General features: G+C 37.7%; 1 protein-coding gene across 1 annotated transcript in view; it reads right to left on the bottom strand.

Annotated features, from left to right (window-relative positions):
• Positions 1 to 8,888: 8,888 nt before the first annotated feature.
• SIM2 (SIM bHLH transcription factor 2) overlaps positions 8,889 to 18,990 on the bottom strand; it is a 37,282-nt gene continuing 27,180 nt past the window's right edge. Inside the window, exons 7-11 of the mRNA XM_032220468.1 lie at positions 17,939 to 18,045; positions 14,952 to 15,099; positions 14,228 to 14,396; positions 12,413 to 12,818; positions 8,889 to 9,604 (exon numbers count right to left, since the gene is read on the bottom strand). Coding sequence (XP_032076359.1) covers positions 8,889 to 9,604; positions 12,413 to 12,818; positions 14,228 to 14,396; positions 14,952 to 15,099; positions 17,939 to 18,045 — 1,546 coding nt within the window. The remainder of the gene's footprint in view (positions 9,605 to 12,412; positions 12,819 to 14,227; positions 14,397 to 14,951; positions 15,100 to 17,938; positions 18,046 to 18,990) is intronic.

Here is an 18,990-nt window from a genome sequence, read left to right as displayed (position 1 = left end):
GAAAGTGGTATCTTGCATTTTGGAGACTAGATAATTTGTCTATTTATTATTGGATATTAAATTGTCCATTCATTGAAGATGAAAATTTTAACCTTTGGTACTTAATGCTTTCCATACTGATATTGACAATTCTTTAAACTTCATTTTGCTTAATGTGTTTCTATCTAACATTTTTTAAAAGAATAAAATAATTGCATTAATTTATGTGACTTTTTAAATCCCCGATTTAAATTATGTGAAGTAATTATTTGTATACCTGTCTGGTACTAACTTTTTTTAAAAAGAAGTCTATTTACCTACTCTATGGAGACAAATCCCAAGGAGGTCTCCAAATATCCTCATCCCCTGTGGTCAACTTGCTCCAGAGGTAGGGTCAGTATTTTTTATGCTGGGAAGGAATAGCTCATCCCCAGTTGCTGCCTGTCTTGTCCTCCAGAGCCTGCATCCCTGAAAGCTCCATCAGCATCCATGCAACCCAGTATGCCTTATATGAGAGTTTGCTCTTGCACAGGGTCTACAGAGATTCTCAATCATCCAGGTCATGGTTGTCCCAAAGCTGCTTTTCAAAAGGCAACTGGACTTTCTTGTGCTTTTTCCTTGAAAATATTTTGCTTCTGTCTAAGAAGCTTCTTCAATTCTGAGTGGACTGAAGTTGGATGAGAAACAAAACATTTTTTAAGGAAAATCAAGAAAGGGAGCATAACAAACCATTATGGCCCAGGACTTGCTTGAAAAGCCAAATCTACAAATGTCCTTCCTTTTCCCAGACTAATCCCACCACCCCAGAATTGATGATTTAATAATGAAATTGGTAATGGCAGTTAATCACAGTCTGTTAGAGGACTCATAGCCTCTGAGGACTAATAACAGAGGACTAATAGCCATATCTTCCATTTTCAAATCATTAGCCATCTGTTCTGAAGAGAAAATTAGATCCATGTGTTCTCCTACCATATTTGAGTCAGATACTAAATGAAACAAGAACATCATTGCCATGTGGGCCATAAATTTCCAAATCATGAAGATTAAAATTTCCCAACATCATTAATCGGAGAGAATCCAAATGACCTATGATGATATACAGTGGTTCGGGAGAGGGAATGCTGGGCAATAAAAAAAGCAAAATACCAGAGGATCTGTGTCTTGTCCCTGCCACCCCAGTTTCAGGTATAGAGACTTCTCTCCAACTATTTGTGAAGCAGGATGTCCAGTAATAACCAGCATCTGACATGAGGTTTATTATCACTCTCCCACTCCTGGCCTTTAAGTCATTGCTGTTGTAGGATCCCAAATACTGTTGGGCAGATTTTCATTATGAGTCATTCAACCATCTCTGGCCACTTGGTCTCAGTGATATGTGTCATGACTATCCATTACTCACAATCAAGTCATAAAAGCATGGTTTTATTACAGATAGACCTACGCTTTATCATCAAGTTCAGGGTTCAGTTCCCATATTCGCTTCATGCATGATTTACCTTAATCCACAATTCAATATTGCTCGTCCTCCCTCTTTTCAAAACAGTGCTCTCCTTAAGGCTTCTCCAAATTCCCATTAGATTCACAGTTGCATTCATTTACCTGAGACTTTTCAGTCTATTCCATTTTGTCCTACAGGTAGTCCTTGACTTTTGACCACAATTGGAACTGAATTTTCAGTTGTGAGTCATTGCAGCCGTAAAGTCTCCTCATGGCAAATGGGCAGGAAACAAATGTAATGTTGAATTTAAAAAATAATAATAAATTGAGGCGCCCATGTGAGCACTTCACTCAACAAGTGCAATCCTGGAAGTCCCTGGCTGTTGTGGTCATTAAGTGATCATAGAAGAGGGTTGCATGAGAATTCTTGACTTGCAACAATTCATTTAGCAACTGTTTGACGTTACAACAGCACTGAAAAGAATGACATGACCAGTCCTTGCACTTCCAACTGTTGTAGCATTCCCCATGGTCATATGATCAAAATTTGGGTGCTTGGCAACTGGCATATATTTATAATGGTTGCAGCATCCTGAGTTCATGTGATCATCATTTGCGACCTTGGAGGAAAGTCAGATTTGCTTAATAATCATGTAATTCAATTAAAAGCTGCAGTGATTCACTTAACAACCATGGCAAAAAGGTCATAAAATTCACTTAACAAGTTGGAACCTTAATTTATTTGCAGTTAACTATTTCTGTTGAAATTCTCTACAGTTTTCTTTTTAGAGGTTTGTTCCAAACTGAATGTTTGCTGTACTGCTTCCTTTAGATGCACAACACATTTTCATTTCCTTTAACCATATCAGTGAGGGAACAGTATATCAATGTTATATGGCCCAATTTTTAAATAGTATACATCGTCCAGTTTTTTTCCACTTTCATGCAGCGCAGTTATTTCCAGGACAATGACATGAATGGTGTCGGTGCTTTCTGAACTTTATATGAATTAAATATGCCTATACACTATCATAGTTATAGTTTCGTTCTCTCTTATTCTCTTTTTTTCACAGTTATGTTTAATTAGTTTGGGACATATCCCACTACTAGTAATTCGCTCTCATCAATAAGAATAGATCGCAGAATCACAGAATTGGGAAGGTGGAAGAGACGACAAAGCCAATCTAGTTAAACCGCCGTTATTGGTACTAAAAGCAAAGAACCATCTTTAAGAGCTGGCTTTCCTGCCTCGTTTTTAAAACCTGAAAAAACCACCTCTATAGGTCAACTGTTTCACTGCTAGACATTTTTAATTTTTAGTGACAAAAAGAAACATTAAATGGCTTGAGGGTTATTAATAAGCATGCCTAAAACAAAAATAACTAGCTTATTCTGTTGACAATATTTTATTTAACTTCTTAATCTTACATAATAAATAAGCATAAGAAATATACAGTTTAATGGAGTAAATATTCTTCAACAATCATAAACTTTTATTTATTTTTTTCCTTTACATCCTGAATGCTAAGTAATTGGGGTTTTTTTTCATTACATATAAAAGCAACTCTATAATTCCAGAACAGAATTGTGTTGCTTGTAATTTTGAACTAGTAGAAGAATTGTAAAATATTCCAACCTAATATACAGATCCAGATAGATGACAACAGTGTGGAAGTAGCTTATTATTGCCTCCTTCAATTATAGTTTACTTTCCAATCTAGCCTACAATCTTGGGATTTACATCTGTATCCTAAAGCATATTTGTGTTTTACTTGATTAAAATACACTATTAATTAGGACTGTGAAAGGATTGTTGAATCCATTTTATTACAAGATTTACACATCTGTATGATGCTTTAGATCTGTGAAGGCGAACCTATGATATGGGTGTCACAGGTGGCACATGGAGCCATATCTGCCAGCACATGAGCCGTCAGCTCCAGCGTAAACCAGCCAGCTGATTTTTGGCCTTCTGGAGGGCTGAGGAAGGCTGTTTTCGCCCTCACCAGGCTTCAGAAAAGCCTCCAGAGCCTGGGTAGGACGAAAAGCAGGCCCAACAGGCCTATCGGAAGTTCAGAAACTATCCATTTCCAGCTTCCAGAGGGCCTCCAGAGGAAGGTGTTTTCATTATGGGTACTGGCACACACACACGCACGCAATTGCGTTCGCACTTGCATTTTTGGCACCCAACAACAAAAACGTTAGCCATCACTGCTTTAGATCAATTAGTGGCACAGTCAGGAAAATAGTCAGTCCAGTGCATTCAGATTCCATTAAGTAGAAAAAATATATCCCTATCCTTATTATCTGACATGAGGAAAATAAATGGATATTAAAAAACTAAAAATCAGAAATGAAATTTATATGGATGTTATAAGTGAAGAAGCATGGCAAGTTTCATAGCTCTTGAAACATAGCATAGGCTTCAGAACTATAGACCTAAACCCGCTTTTTATAAGGGATATGGCTTTTTAATTTTCACAACAAAATTTATATGAAAGTTAGAATTTAAATTTACCAAATATCGAAGTTGCTGCAAAGGTTTTCAAACTTTGCTTCTATATCAGTTCACATTATAAATATTTGTAACATTTTTGTTTTGAGATCAAATATAATAAAAGCAATACAAATGGAATATTGAGGAATAACTGCAAATAGACTCATGGGATCTTGTGCAACAAGGAAAATGCTGGAAAGGAATGATGAAGCCCCTTCTTGTATTCATCAGAATTCAACAGAACTATTGATTGAGAGCAGAAAATATTAAAATCCAGTCATCATTCCCTCTCTCAATTATCCATCCACCACCCATCCATCTTGTGTAAGCCACTGAAATACAGTAGTTGCTACCGCTTCTTTCTTCTGTGGATGACAGGTGGGGCACAGAAAAGATCCTTTCTGAAACACTTTATATTACTCACAAGACTTTGCGACTGGACAAGAGAAAGTAGTTTGATCACAAGATTCACCCTGGTTTAAGGTAGAGTTGTCAGTATTTTCTCTCCTCCTTTCCTACCAAGGTGTTTTAAAAAGCAAGAATCAAAAAACTTGTTTTAAACAGCTTCTTGACACACAGCAAGTTTCTGGCATGGCATATTGGAGACGCAAATTAATAGAAAATTCATTAATTGGGGATCAAACAAGCTAAAAATGAGCCTGAAATGCCAAGACATTTTTATATGACTGGGGCCATGTGATTGTTAGGAGAGCAAGTGTAACTATGTCATGGTGCACTAGCAATAGCACTTAGACTTATATACTGCTTCACATGCTTTACAGCCCTCTCTAAGCAGTTTACAAAGTCAGCATATTGACCCCAACAATCTGGATCCTCATTTTACCAATCTGGGATGGAAGGCTGAGTCAACCTTGAGCCTGATGAGATTCTATCTGCCAAGCTGCTGCCAGCTGGTGATCAGCAGAAGTAGCCTGCAGTACTGCACTCTAACCACTGTACCACCACGGCTCATCATCATGTACATGTGTGATGCAATTTAATTTCTGTGACAATATCACCATGGCTAAAATCAACATAATCTGCTGGGAAATTCACAATTTGTCCTAAATTAGTGCACAGCGCTAGAATCTATAAAGCTTACTAAACAGAGGCTTCTTAAGAAACATGAAAGTGGTTTTTGTATCAATATGATTCAGACATACTTAGGTTTTCCTATTCCATTTTCCATACTTTTTTACCCAAATTATACCATATGGGTTATAAATAACGAGTAAAAGTCTATTTAAGGTCTCTCTCACTTTATAAATATGCAGTATAAACTTCATTCTTGTACAGATGTAGCAATTCCATGTTTTTTATTATTGAAAGTTTATAAGCTGACACTAGTCAAATTCTGAAGGCAGAATTCTCTATTTAAATTCCAAGTATGAACATACCACACTATAGTAAGTATATAACTGAGCATTTTTCCTGAATATAATTTTTCATTAGATTAGATTAATTTGCTATAGAATATGCAGAAGCATGACAGAATATCCCTCTCTATATTCACTTTAAAAAGATCGCATAGAGCAATAGGATTACTTGAACCATAGTGGACCATGTATTACAATTACAATATGATGGTTCCTGATACTTTCCTTTACTGCAAGACAGTGTGCACAAAGGCATTTTAGAAAAAAAGGTAAAATATTACTATACAGTTATCTATTAGATTTATTTTTATGAGGCAGTTAACAACCAGAGTTGCAATAGGAAACACATTTTAATATAACAAAATAAAAATGCATGTTTTAGCATAAATACACTTTTCAAGAACATTACCTAAATTAATATAGAAATAGGCACTGGTTTAAAAGATAGTAAATTATATTTGATAATACAGTCTTGTAATGTTAATACTACTGGATTTACCAACCAGTGCTTTTTTCAGCAATATTGACTTCAGGAAAAGCATAATAATTTGCAGCTTGTTATTTTAACTGGTTAATAGGGGAAAAATCATTTCACTCAACATTATTGCAATATATAAATGTAACTGATGAGTTTAAATTGCCTGAGTAACCTGAGTAAATTAATTAACATATTTCCAACTTAGTAGTTTGGAAAATGGTGCAGTTGGGATTTTGGTGCAGTAGCAAACAATTATTCTGATATTACTAACACAGGCAACATCTTAAAACTCTGGACATGATTTCTTAAAAAGTTTCATGAAAATCAGGCTTCTGCTTCAAAATCAAATGAAAACCTAGGTTGGGGTGGACAAGGCCATTCCTTACATTTTTATCATAACATTGATTTTGCAAGTAGTCAACCTGACTAACACTGTTAATGACACTGTTGATTTTGAATACTAAACCTATAACAATAAGCTAACCATCTAATTTCCAATGTACACGTTTTCTACTTTAAATGAACATTTCAGAAACCATCTGAATTTGGGCTGATTTCATGTATGTCATTTGGGGATGATTTATGCATATGTCTGTTTTCCTCTTTTAATAATAAGAGATATATCTCTGCTGGTTACTCAGATTTTCTAGTCACACACTCCAAAAATATGCTAATTGTTATCTTCCAACAGAAATTTCCAGCATGATGAGAAGATCCAAACTGCACACACAAAATGCACATAGTAATTTAAAACCATGAAGTTTGTTTGGCCTCTTTAACACTGAAAGCAATGCCTTTTTCCAAATACAAAGAATGTTACCTAATTCTTTCTAAAAGCATTCACTTTTTTAGATTTGAAAGATCAAAATTGCAAAGGAAAGGAACAAGGCCCAAAAAATTAATACTTGCTCACAAAAGGAAAATCCAATGTTCCATATTTCAAACTTGAAATGAAAAAACAATTTGACCACTAATAATGAAGGATGGGCCCCAGTAAAACGGTTTTGTGAATTCCTAGAACAGTCTTCACCATTTTGGAACCATGAACTTCAGCTTTATCCCTATTTGAAATTTGAAGCTCCCTACTTTGACACTGTAAAAATAAAAGTGCATTCTCAATGATTTGATAGGATAATACTGAGAACAAAAATTCCTTTAACACAATCTTCCTTCTCCACAGTGGCAAATGTTTCTAACATCAAAAAGCAAATAAAGTGTATTTCAGGAAAAGTGGTTTAAAAAAATGTCTATTATGTTTATTTGATGTATAACAAGGTGCAATCAGTGAGGTTGTTTTGTTTATTGCACAAGATAACAAGACTTCACAGAAATAACCTTATAATGATTCTGGCTGCACTTAGAGCATTCACAATACTGCTTTTTGTTTGAAAACTGACTTGTTTTAGGGAGGCAAAAATAAGTCAATTAAAATTAAATTGTACAGGTAGTTCTCAACTTACAACAGTTCATTTAGTGACTGTTCAAAGTTACAACAGCACTGAAGAAAGGGACCTGACTGTTTTTCACACTTACAACCATCACAGTATCCCCATGGTTACGTGATCAAAATTCAGACATTTGACAAGTAACGCATATTTATGACAGATGCAGCATCCCAGCGTCATGTGATCACCTTTTGTGACTTCTGACAAGCAAAATCAATGGGAAAGCAAGATTCACTTAACAACCATGTTACTAACTTAATGACTGCAGTGATTCACTTCACTGTGGCAGAAAAGGTGTAAAATGGGGCTAACTCACATAAAAAATGTCTCACTTAACAAGAGAAATTTTGGGCTCAACTATGGTCATAAGTCAATGACTACCTGTATTGTTATATGTCAGTATATATTATACACACATACAGGTATGTATCTATTGGGGATTTTTTTGTTATGTTATTAAAATAGGAAAATGTATTTCAATAGTTACATCCAGCTAATAGTAGCATATTCCAGTAATTGCATGCAGATGATTTCTTATCCACACAATAATTTCTATTATCCGCAATCAGCAATAGGAGGAGGAACACATTAGTATTGTCTCCTTTGAGCGTATGCTGGAGTGCCCCCAAACAGGGATGTGAAGAGAACTTACTGTGAATACTAACAACATAAATACGTATCTGTATGTGTTCAGACTCTGTTGTTATCCAGATTCAGTATTATAGGTTAAAAAAATCAATGTAATATGTATTCTACTAAAAATCCAAACTAAATTCTACAGGCCTGAGAAGTGTTAGATTATCATTAGTTCCTTCTGTGAATGCATTTTATCATCGCTTAACAATAACAAGTGCCACAATGTGCTGGATTAAACACACATACACACACACACACGCACACACACCCTCTGGAAAAGGATTACTGCTGAAATGAATCGAAATCTCATTATCAAAGCAAAATGAACAGAATACAGCTTCTCTACTTCCTTTGATCAGAATTAAAAGAAAAGTTGGATCCATTCTTTTATCTATAAGTTGCACTTGAAATAGAAAAACTCTTCTCGGTTTTCAGAGATTCTTTAAAAAGGTTCATATCATACTTTACTACAGTGTGAAAGTCATCAACTCTTTGGTAAATATTTCAAACAGTAAGCATGGAGTTTTTCATTGTTCAAAGATGCATAGTTGTCATGCAGGATGGCAATTCTTGAGTGCCTTGATAAAATGTATTAAAGTCAGAGGCATTAAAATGAATGATTTGTAAACATCAATGTTCCCAGGATATTGAATAAAGATTATTTGGAAAAAAAACCTGCCATAAATAATTGTATCCATTTGGCAGCTATGTTAACATATTAAAATTGTAGAATTGAAGTTGATAAGAAAACCATCTTTGTACTGATACTTGTAAAATCTAAGGGATAAACTCTAAGAATAATAAAAATTATTGGTTACATGGCTTCTTGATGGCAGAGTCAACCTGCAGAGATTAAGTAGTAATAAAACAACACTGAAGTTTTCTGTTTCCTGACTGTAAATGTGTTACTTTACATGGCTAACCTACAAGTTGTCCCCACTGACCTTCAACTTTCCTTACTGGCTACAGCCATGCATATACATGCTCTCTGGAAACTATCCCAATTTATTTTAATTTAATAACAGGCTCAATTATTGTTACCTTCCACTAGCTATTATTACAGAAGTTCCAATATAATGAGGAAGTGTGGATTCTTTGTGAGTTTCGGGGGAAGAAGCTGATGAGGGGCTTTGGTTTTTGTAAAACATATTTACATCCTCAGAATTGTGTCCATAATTTTCTGTTATGTGGCCTGTCGCCATGCATGAAGATGTGCCATGTTTGGCTAAAACTCGGTGATAGTTCAGAAAGACAAGCGGAACTTGTCCTGCCTGTCTTACATCCACTGTATGGTCAGTTTCAGGGTCACCATCAAGCTTTGCAACCATTCTGTCCTCAGATTCCAGTTCACTTAAATTTGCAGCAAGATGAGCAATATTTTCATATTTTGGTTCTTTCATATAAATTCTTCTTGCTTGTTCATATACGGTTGGAACTGGGACAAAGTGACTTAACTGTCCAATTGATTTACTTTGGAAAGATTCTGATTTTGATAAAAATGTATTGGAGAAGGAGTTTGAAAAGGCCTTTTCACTAGTGCTGTTTTTTTCTTGCAAGTCTCTGTTAAAAACTACTTTATTCTCTTCTTTAATGAGATTGTGTGCTGGACATGTTCTATTTTCTGTTTTGTTCTGTTTTATAATGCCAGAATCATAGATTTCTTCTTTGTATTTGCTATTGGGTATTAAGCTGGCACAACTTGTAAAACCTTCAGAGATTGTTTCATGGTTGTATCGTCTATGTGGTAGTGGCACTTAGAGGGAAAAAAGAAATGCATTAGATGGACTAGATTCAAAAGATGAAGACAAAATAAAAATCACAATTTCTACATCTGAATATAAATCATTGAATTGAATTGAATTGAATTGAATTGAATAAATTTATAGGCCGCCCAATCCCGAAGGGCTCCGGGCGGGTTACAGAAAACAAACTTCAAAAAATAAAAAAATAAAAACAGAGGAAATAGTTTAAAAACCACATCATACATCCACTCTGGTCGGGGCTGGACCTCAGTCATGAGGTCAACAGCCCCAGGCCTGCCGGAAAAGCCAGGTTTTGATAGCCTTTCGGAAGGCCATGAGAGTGGGTAGGGTCCGGATCTCTGGGGGTAGTTCATTCCATAGGGTCAGAGCAGCTACAGAGAAGGCCCTCCCCCGGGGAGCCGCCAGCCGACATTGTCTGGCTGACGGCACCTGGAGAAGGCCCACCCTGTGCGATCTTATCAGCCGTTGGGAGGTATGCGGCAGAAGACGGTCTCGTCCTAGGCCATGTAGGGCTTTAAAGGTAATAACCAGCACCTTGAATCGCGTTCGGAGACCGATAGGAAGCCAGTGCAGCTCGCGGAGGATAGGTGTAACGTGGGTGTATCTTGGTACACCCAGTATCGCTCGCACGGCTGCATTCTGAACTAATTGTAATCTCCAAACACTTTTCAGGGGCAGCCCCATGTAGAGCGCATTACAGTAGTCAAGTCTTGAGGTGATGAGGGTGTGAGTGATCGTTTGAAGTGCCTCCCGATCCAAATATGGGCGCAACTGATGCACCAGACGAACCTGGGCAAAGGCACCCCTGGTCACAGCCGACAGGTGATGTTCTAATGTCAGCTGCAGATCCAGGAGGACTCCCAAGTTGCAGACCCTCTCTGAGGGGTGTAAATTTTCACCCCCCAGGCTTAGGGATGGAGTATCTGGGCTGTCCTTGGGGGGCAGCTTCCACAGCCACTCGGTCTTGTCAGGATTGAGTGCAAGTTTGTTCATTCCCATCCAGACCCTGACAGCTTCCAGGCACTGGAACATCACTTCCACCGCTACGCTGAGCTGGCACGGGGTGGAGAGATACAGCTGTGTATTATCTGCATATTGATGGTATTTGATCCCGTGCCGACGAATGATCTCACCCAGTGGCTTCATGTAGATATTGAATAGGAGGGGGGAAAAGACCGAGCCCTGCGACACCCCGTATTTAAGGGGCCTAGGGGTCGACCTTTGCCCTCCAACCAACACCGACTGCGACCTGTCGGAGAGGTAAGAGGAGAACCAGCGTAAGACGGTGCCTCCCACTCCCATCTCTTCCAGCTGTCGCAGAAGGATACCATGGTCGATGGTATCGAAGGCCACTGAGAGGTCAAGGAGCACTAGGATAGAGGAATGTCCTCTATCCCTGGCCCGCCAGAGATCATCGGTCAGCGCAACCAAAGCGGTTTTGGTGCAGTATCCAGGCCTGAAATCAGACTGAAAGGAGTCTAGATAATCTGCTTCATCCAAGGTCAGTCGGAGTTGAAGGGCCACCACCTTCTCAACAACCTTCCCCAAAAAAGGGAGGTTGGAGACCGGACAGTAGTTCCTAAGAATAGCTGGGTCCAGGCTTCTTGAGGAGGGGTCTTACCACCGCTTCCTTCAGAGGTTGCAGGAAAGATCCTTCCTGCAAAGAAGTGTTCGTGATCATCTGGAGCCAGCCTCGTGTTACCTCCCTGCTGGTCAAGACCAGCCAGGAGGGACACGGGTCCAGTAAGCAGGTGGAGGCACTCATCGTTCCCATGGCCTTGTCCACTTCCTCAGGGGTGACAAGCTGGAACTCATTCCAGGAAATCTGATCAAGACCGTGTACAAGTGGGTACACTTGTCATTAGTTTTAGAATAAAAAAGTTTTTAGAATAAAAAGCTGCTGGCATTTATATTAAAAGAAATGAATAAGCAGCTACACTACACTCAGGTGCACTCAGGTACACTCAAGAGGAAAAGGAACACTGCTCCATACCAAATTGTAAGATGAAGTTGAAGCAGCTTCTCAGAGTGAAATTATTAATAAAGTGAACCTGAATTGTACTCACAATTGTAATTCATATCAAATATGTCAAATTTAAAAGATGAAAATATTTTGTTTATACTCCTCTGCTGTGTTTTTTTCTATTTTGTAGGAAACTGCAAAATAAACGTCTCCAGTTTTATTTGCATTTAAATTATATTAATTTTAAGAATTCTTTTCTTTCATGAAATCTTCAACTTTGACAGTTAATATTGTGAGGATATGGTATTCTAATGCCTTCACTACAATATATAATTATCAGGAAGCCCTCTTCATAGAATGAGAAGTTCAGATCTATGGGTGAATTCTATAAAAAATAAATGCAATCTATGGGGTTTTTTGTTAAACTTTTATGTTAGGTTTATATTGGCTGTACTGTACTGTACTGTACTGTAATAGATATAGAAAAATATACCATTATTACAAATGTGGATGCCAATATCCAGGTGCAAAATACAGAAATTGGTGCAACAAAATTTGCCAATGACTTAAAGGATTCTTAAATCTAGGGTTTTTGTCTCTCAGACTCTAGATTTAATATGACCACCACTGACTTCCAGGAGTTCAATCACAACTATATAATGAGAATAACTATAAATCCTATAAAGAAATACTGTATATAAGGATCTGATAATTTAATCTAAAGTTGGTTAAGTTATCAAATCTTTTATCCAAATGTTCTCTATGACACGTTATTAGAATTTTAAAATGGTTTAAAATCTAAACATTATTCTTAAATTGCCTGAATAATACCCACCTTCATAATTTTGTAAGAGATTATGGCGTACATTACATGCTGACTGATCAGGACTTTTACATGGTGATTGACTCCCTGGTACAAGAGAATTGGCGTAGTGCCACTGGCACTCTCCACTTGTCTGCAATGAACTTAGGAAGAACCGTGCTACTTCGCAAGGTGCTCCTTGAGGCTGGCCAAATTTAGAAGGCAGCATTTGTTTTTTGCTACTAAATACATGAGAGTCTACAGGAAAGTGGCCATAATGATATGAGAAAGGTAAGCTGTATGATGGAGTGTATAAAAGTTCACTGTTTTCTGAATGAAAGGCTTGTTCTTGGATGGTGGCAGAGTTTGCTATGGAGCTGGATCTCCAGCTTCCAACTTGGCCACATTCCAGCTTCTCTGTCTGGAAGGAACCATATTGCTGAAAACGAAAAGAAAAGAAAATGTTTAATAGTGGACTCTGAAATCTATCAATATTGCAGAGTACCAGAATGCATGCAGCCAAGTAATCACCTTGAAACACTGAGACACTAAATGAAACAGGCTTAACAAGACTTTATTTCTAAAGAGAGGAACCTTTATCAAGCTTTTCTGGGTCTCCTTTCATTGCCTCTGAAAACCCTGCTCTTTAATCCTAGATGTTCAAAACAAGCTATGATAATTAGTACAGGTAGGTAGTCCTTGATCTATGACCACAATTGCAGATTTTTTTTAAAAAAAAAATCAGTAAGGATGCTATCTAAACTGTTTTGTCAAATAGCATTTGAATCATTTAGATTTTAAACTTTTTATCTTAGGATAAAAAAATGAGGGCTAAAAAAACCTTACATGATTTGAAACAGACCAGAGAATAATAAACATCAGTTCGGTTAGGCCATTTTTTCTGACTATTTTTAATGCACAGTAGTGCAATCTTCATAGCATCATCAACTAAGGCAGTGTTTCTCAACGTTGGCGACTTTAAGTCCTGTGGACTTCAACTCCCAGAATTCCCTAGCTAGCTATGCTGGCTGGGGGATTTTGGGAGTTGAAGTCCACAGGATTTAAAGTCACCAAGGTTGAGAAAAACTGAACTAAGATATTATGAGAAATTGTGCTGATGGCACCAGAAATGATGGTGTCTAAAAATCAGCATTTGATGAGGTGTCTAAAAATCAGCATTTGATGAGGTGTGCAGTAAATGAAGAAATGAGGAAATATTTAACCCTGGCTAGTGCCAATGTCCAAAAGAAAAATACAATAATTATCACAAGAGTACATGTTATTGATATAATATGCCACTGTGATATTAAAAATTATACATAACAGAGTAATAACAAAGATCAATAGAGTAATGACACTACAGCAGTTCTTACTCTTGTCCCTGAATATTTATGGATCAGTATGTCCACTTGTAGATTATAAAAGCTGCAAATATTTACAATTTGAATAGCAGAGAAATTCTAGTGACTATTCCTAAAGCACTAATTGCAAAGCTAGTATACCCACACCTCCTTTAATAACCGTGTGCTATTCCAGAAATCAGGTGGTGAAGTGAAATGGTCTTTACGTGAACTTGTGAGAAAGAAAGACACTGCACCTTTTCCAGTCTCATACAGCTACGTCTGTGTTATTTTTATTCTGATACGCATTTTGCCTGACTCACAAAATTTGGTTGTAGATGGATGCATCGGTCAAAAAGTGATTTTTTTTATTATTGCTTTAACCATTATATTCGTAAATGGTCACTAACTGATGTAGTCGCTAAACAAGGAGTGGCTCTATTGCATCAAGGCTGTCATGCTATATAATATATGAACAGTTTTGTCCAAAGGGAAAGGAAAAAAATACCTGCTGTGGATAAGGAGTTGTTCTGAGTTTCATCTTCATTTTATTACTCCTTGGTTTTGTTGCTTTTCTTGTTTCTTGTGAGGTAGACATCAAATTTCTGCATGAAAATTGTGATTTAGAAACGGCAATTTGGTCCAGTGACAATGGAAGTTCCTTATATTCTATATCTCTGCAAGACAACATTATAGCAACAGGTTGATTACAATTTATTTCTCATCTAGTTTTGCCAAGAACCCATCCATATAAACACAATTTTAAATGTTTTATTCAAAAACCATGTATTAAAATGAAATTCCATACAAAAGGAATGTAATAGATTGCCTTGAAATTTGAAACTTTTTTATTTGCTTTGCTGTGTTACTAAAACAAAAAAAATCATGAGATACTTGGAGTGTTGTATATTAATAAGACATTGAGGATGCACAAAATCCTTCCACCTATTAAAAAAAAGTGAAGATGTATCTAAAGGAAAAGGGAGGTGGGAACAAGATAGGGAGGGAAGGAAGGAAGGTCAACCCTACAGTGAATGAAATGACACATGTTAGTTCATAAAGTGAACTAATGTGATAATAGAACCAAAAATGGTTTATTATCATTCCCATATATTGTCCCATGACAATATAATGTATTTTTAATTATCAACCCTTTAGCAAATGAAAACAAGATGAAAAGGAGCTATAGTTATACATTTGTCAGTATCTAATTACAAGAAATGACAACTTACGTTAGGACATAATTGACACTCACTATGCAGTGAGGTCTTGATGAGCGGCTATTATGTACAATAGTGGCATAGCTCTGGACCCAAACCCAGCCACCATTTTTTGACAGCAACCGATAATACTTGGTTGTGACTTGTCCTTTCACCAACACTATGAAAACATTAAAGAGGTGTAATTATATTTATGTTCTGCCTGGTCCAAAGCCTCTTGGCTTTTGTAAAATTACAGAAATTGTAACTTTTCAAGTAAGATTGTTCTTGTTTTTTAAGAAGAGAATTGAATGTACATAGGAGAACTGTTTCAAGTAAGAAAAGGAACATAATATTCTATTTTAGTTTTTACATATGAATATTTCCTTTGCCCAAATCTTCTAACACAAAATCCACTGTGTAATTAATATAATAATTCTATATATGTTTACTCTTAAGTCACATGCCGTATGATTACTTTAGGTTACCTTGATAACTTCTTTTATAGCTTATTTTCTATATGTATAAAACACAGTTTCAGCCAATATTTTGGTCATCACAGAACTTACTATTAACATTCCACATATATTATTGACCTAAAATATGAAGTCATAGCAAAGGAAAAAAAAATGGATTACATATCCTCATAATGCTCATATAACAAAAACAGAAATGTTGTGTTTGGAATTTTTTGACATAAAATATATTGAGGGGAGAAAAACCTGAAATAATACATTTGTGGCTGCAGAAAATTTAAGTTTAACACATTTTATTATCTTCTCACCCTCATTCCCATTTGTCGGATGCAACATAATTAAATTCATAGTAATCTTCCAGGAATCCACATCCTTCTCAAAAAGAGTAGTTTTGTTATGATCTAAGTTTTTCATTAAAAATAAGTTGACCAGATGAGAAATCTCAAGTATATTTTTCTAGAAAAAATCTTCCTTTGTATGCTGACCAACATTTTTGAAATCTTTAAATTAACTGGTCAGACTTTGTTAATCCTTGACATAGATACATGTAAGTCAGTGATGAAATCCAAAAATTTTCCCTACCAGTTCTGTGGGTGTGGCTTGGTGGTCATGTGACCAGGTGGGCATGGCCAACTTGTAAAATGTGGTGAAACTCACTTAGTAACGCTCTTGCTTAACAACCAAAATTTTGGGCTCAATTGTGGTCATAGGTTCTTTCTTTCTGTTTCTTTATCTTTCTCTCTTTCCTTCTTTTTTCTTTCTTTCCTCTCTCCTTTCCTCTCTCTTTTCTCTTTCTCGATTCCTTTCACTTTCTTTCTTTCTTTCTTTCTTTCTTTACTCTCTTCTCTTCTTTCTTTCTCTCTTTTTCTTTCTTTCCTTCTTTCTCTTTCTTGATTCCTTTCTCTTTCTTTCTTTTCTCTTCCCTTCTTTCTTTCTCTCTTTTTCTTTCTTTCCTTCTTTCTCTTTCGTTTCCCCCCCCCTCTCTCACACACACACATCTGGGCACAAAGACGGAGCCCTTCCCAGGGAGTTCCCCTGCGCAGACGCGCCTGGCAGCAGCAGTGGCAGTAGCAGCAGAGGTTGCCTGAGCTCTCCACCGCGCCAGGGAGTTCTCCTGCACAAATGTGTGTGGCAGTGGCAGCAGCAGCGGCAGAGCACACCCTGCCCTTCGGGGGCCTGTTTCCCCAGCTGGATCAACCGAAGCGGCACCAATGGATGGTGGGATGTTCTTTCTTTCAGTGGCGGGAGAAGGAAGAAAGTGCTCTGGGACGGCAGGTGCTGCACATGTGCAGCACCCCTGGAACATCCGCCTGGCACCTACCCTCCTGGAGTGCCACCGCCACTGCCCCTCTCAGCCCCAGATCAGCGACTGCGTCTTCACCAAGGGTCGCTCACCCACTGACTGGCTGGGCCAGGCTGGATGCTGACCTCAGAAGGCAAGCAGGCGTGGGGGAAGGCCTCATGGAAGGCAGGCAAGCGTGGCAGGACTGCAGGGAAAGGAGTAGGCTGCTAGCTCCCTTCCCTGTGGCCGGACGGCCCCAACATGCTTGCCTACCTTCCACGCAGCCTTCTGGTTACCTGCCTTTGCAAGGTGGCCACAGGAACACTGGGAAGGCCGCGTGGAAGGCAAGCAAGCGTGGCAGGGCTGTGGGCCACAGGAAAGGCAATAGGGGAGACAGGCTGGGATGGTAGAAAGCAGGGACTAGGCTGGGCAGGGCGGGATGAATGAGGGGCAACCAGGGGACCAGTTTGAGGATGTGGCCAACCAGTGGTCCCTACCGGTTCGGCAACCCAGGCCCAATGTTCGCTACTGGTTCTCCTGAACTGGTCCAAACCAGGATTTCACCCCTGATGTAAGTCTTTTCAAAAAATCTTTATATTCCTTTGTTTTGAGAAGAAAAAGAACAGGAGTTTGATGGTTCTCCCCTCCATTATAAGGGTGGAGCAGTGAAGAAGCTATCAGCACTGTATCTTATAAGGAGTCTAACTCTGTGGTCCAGAATATGATGAAAAAATTCTCTTGGAGAATTCCAATATGTTGGACAGTGTTGTATGGACGTTTCTTCACTGCCATTGCTTCTATTCAAAAGACTACTAAATTTATTAATATGTTCCATCAACCCACTTTTCTTAATTAACTCCAGTTCCTAATATACCATGAGATTATTAAATGGACTGTTCTTATGAGACAGGCTACTTCAACTGTTTTCTTTAGATTTTAATTCAACAGGCATGTGACCCACTGCTTGAGAATTCTTAGTAATTCCTATTAATCCTTCTCTCTCCAAAAACAGACTGTTTTAAGCTAATAAGATATCATTGCTTCACATCATTGATTGTTAAAGATTGTGCTCAGAACATAACATCTCATGTACAAATTGAGAATATAAGAGGGTAGAAATCAGAGGCAGAATTGGTAGCAATTATGTATTTCACATGTAATTTTTTTGAATGGCATGTATGAAAATATCCATGACATATACATTCAACTGAAAACCCATCTACATCAACATTGTACATTATTATTTGCTTCCTATTACTTACAAAGGTGGTGAGCATATCGTAAATGAAACACATCACATCCATGCACATGGTGGTAAAGAGTTTTCTCTATCAAATCTTGAGGCTCATATCCAGTTAATTCAGTGACTCTAAAAGAGAAAATATATCCAAGAAGCATTACAGGTAGTCCTCAACCTATGACCATAACTGAACCCAAAACTTTCATTGTTAAGTGAAACATTTGTTAAATGGATTTTGCCCCACTTTATGACTTTTCTTGCCAGAGTTATTAAATGAATCACTGCAGTTGGTAAATTAATAACCCAGTGGTTAAGTGAATCTGGCTTCCCCATCGACTTTGCTGGTCAGAAGATCGCAAAAGGTGATCACATGACTCAGACATTGCAAACATCATAAATATGAGTTAATTGCCAAACATTTGCATTTTGAACTACCTGTACTTTTGCAAACAAGTTATCATTTGTTCCAGATATCTAGAAACTGAAGTAGAGGTAGTCCTCACTGACCGTAATTGGGACTGGCAACTCCATCCATTTGCCTTCTATCAAGTTGCTCAACTAACAGGTCTTAGATTCAGAAATCGTGCTAAACCTATGTTTAACATTAATCTGGCTGATTAATGCATAAAATAGGGGAATGGAATGAAGTGAAAGGGAACGATCAATCAGGAACAAGCTCTGTCTAACAACCCCTCCCCCCCAAAAAACAATAAAAATATATAGCAACATCAATTCTTTGTTGATAACAGCAAGCCTGTAATGCATTCAGTAATGTTAGAATCAGCAACATATATTGTAGCTGCAGAACATGTATCTTTTTCCTAGCTCAAATCAACCCAGATCTAGTAACTTTTCAAACGTGCTAAAATAGTACCTAAAAGGAGCTGTTATGGATTCCTCCACTGTTTCTGAAACTAAAGAAGAGAATCTAGACTAATTCTGACCTGGAATTCAAGAGGCAATAGGCTGTCAGCCACATAGAAGCAATGAATGTGATTCAGTGCAGCTGGCCACTGATCCCAACAGTAGCAAGTCAGAGCCAGACATTAGAAGACCATCTAGGTCTACATCACA

Source organism: Thamnophis elegans, chromosome 6 (genome assembly GCF_009769535.1).
Source record: "Thamnophis elegans isolate rThaEle1 chromosome 6, rThaEle1.pri, whole genome shotgun sequence".
Classification (NCBI taxonomy): domain Eukaryota; kingdom Metazoa; phylum Chordata; class Lepidosauria; order Squamata; family Colubridae; genus Thamnophis; species Thamnophis elegans.
This window is presented reverse-complemented; position numbering and strand designations above follow the sequence as displayed.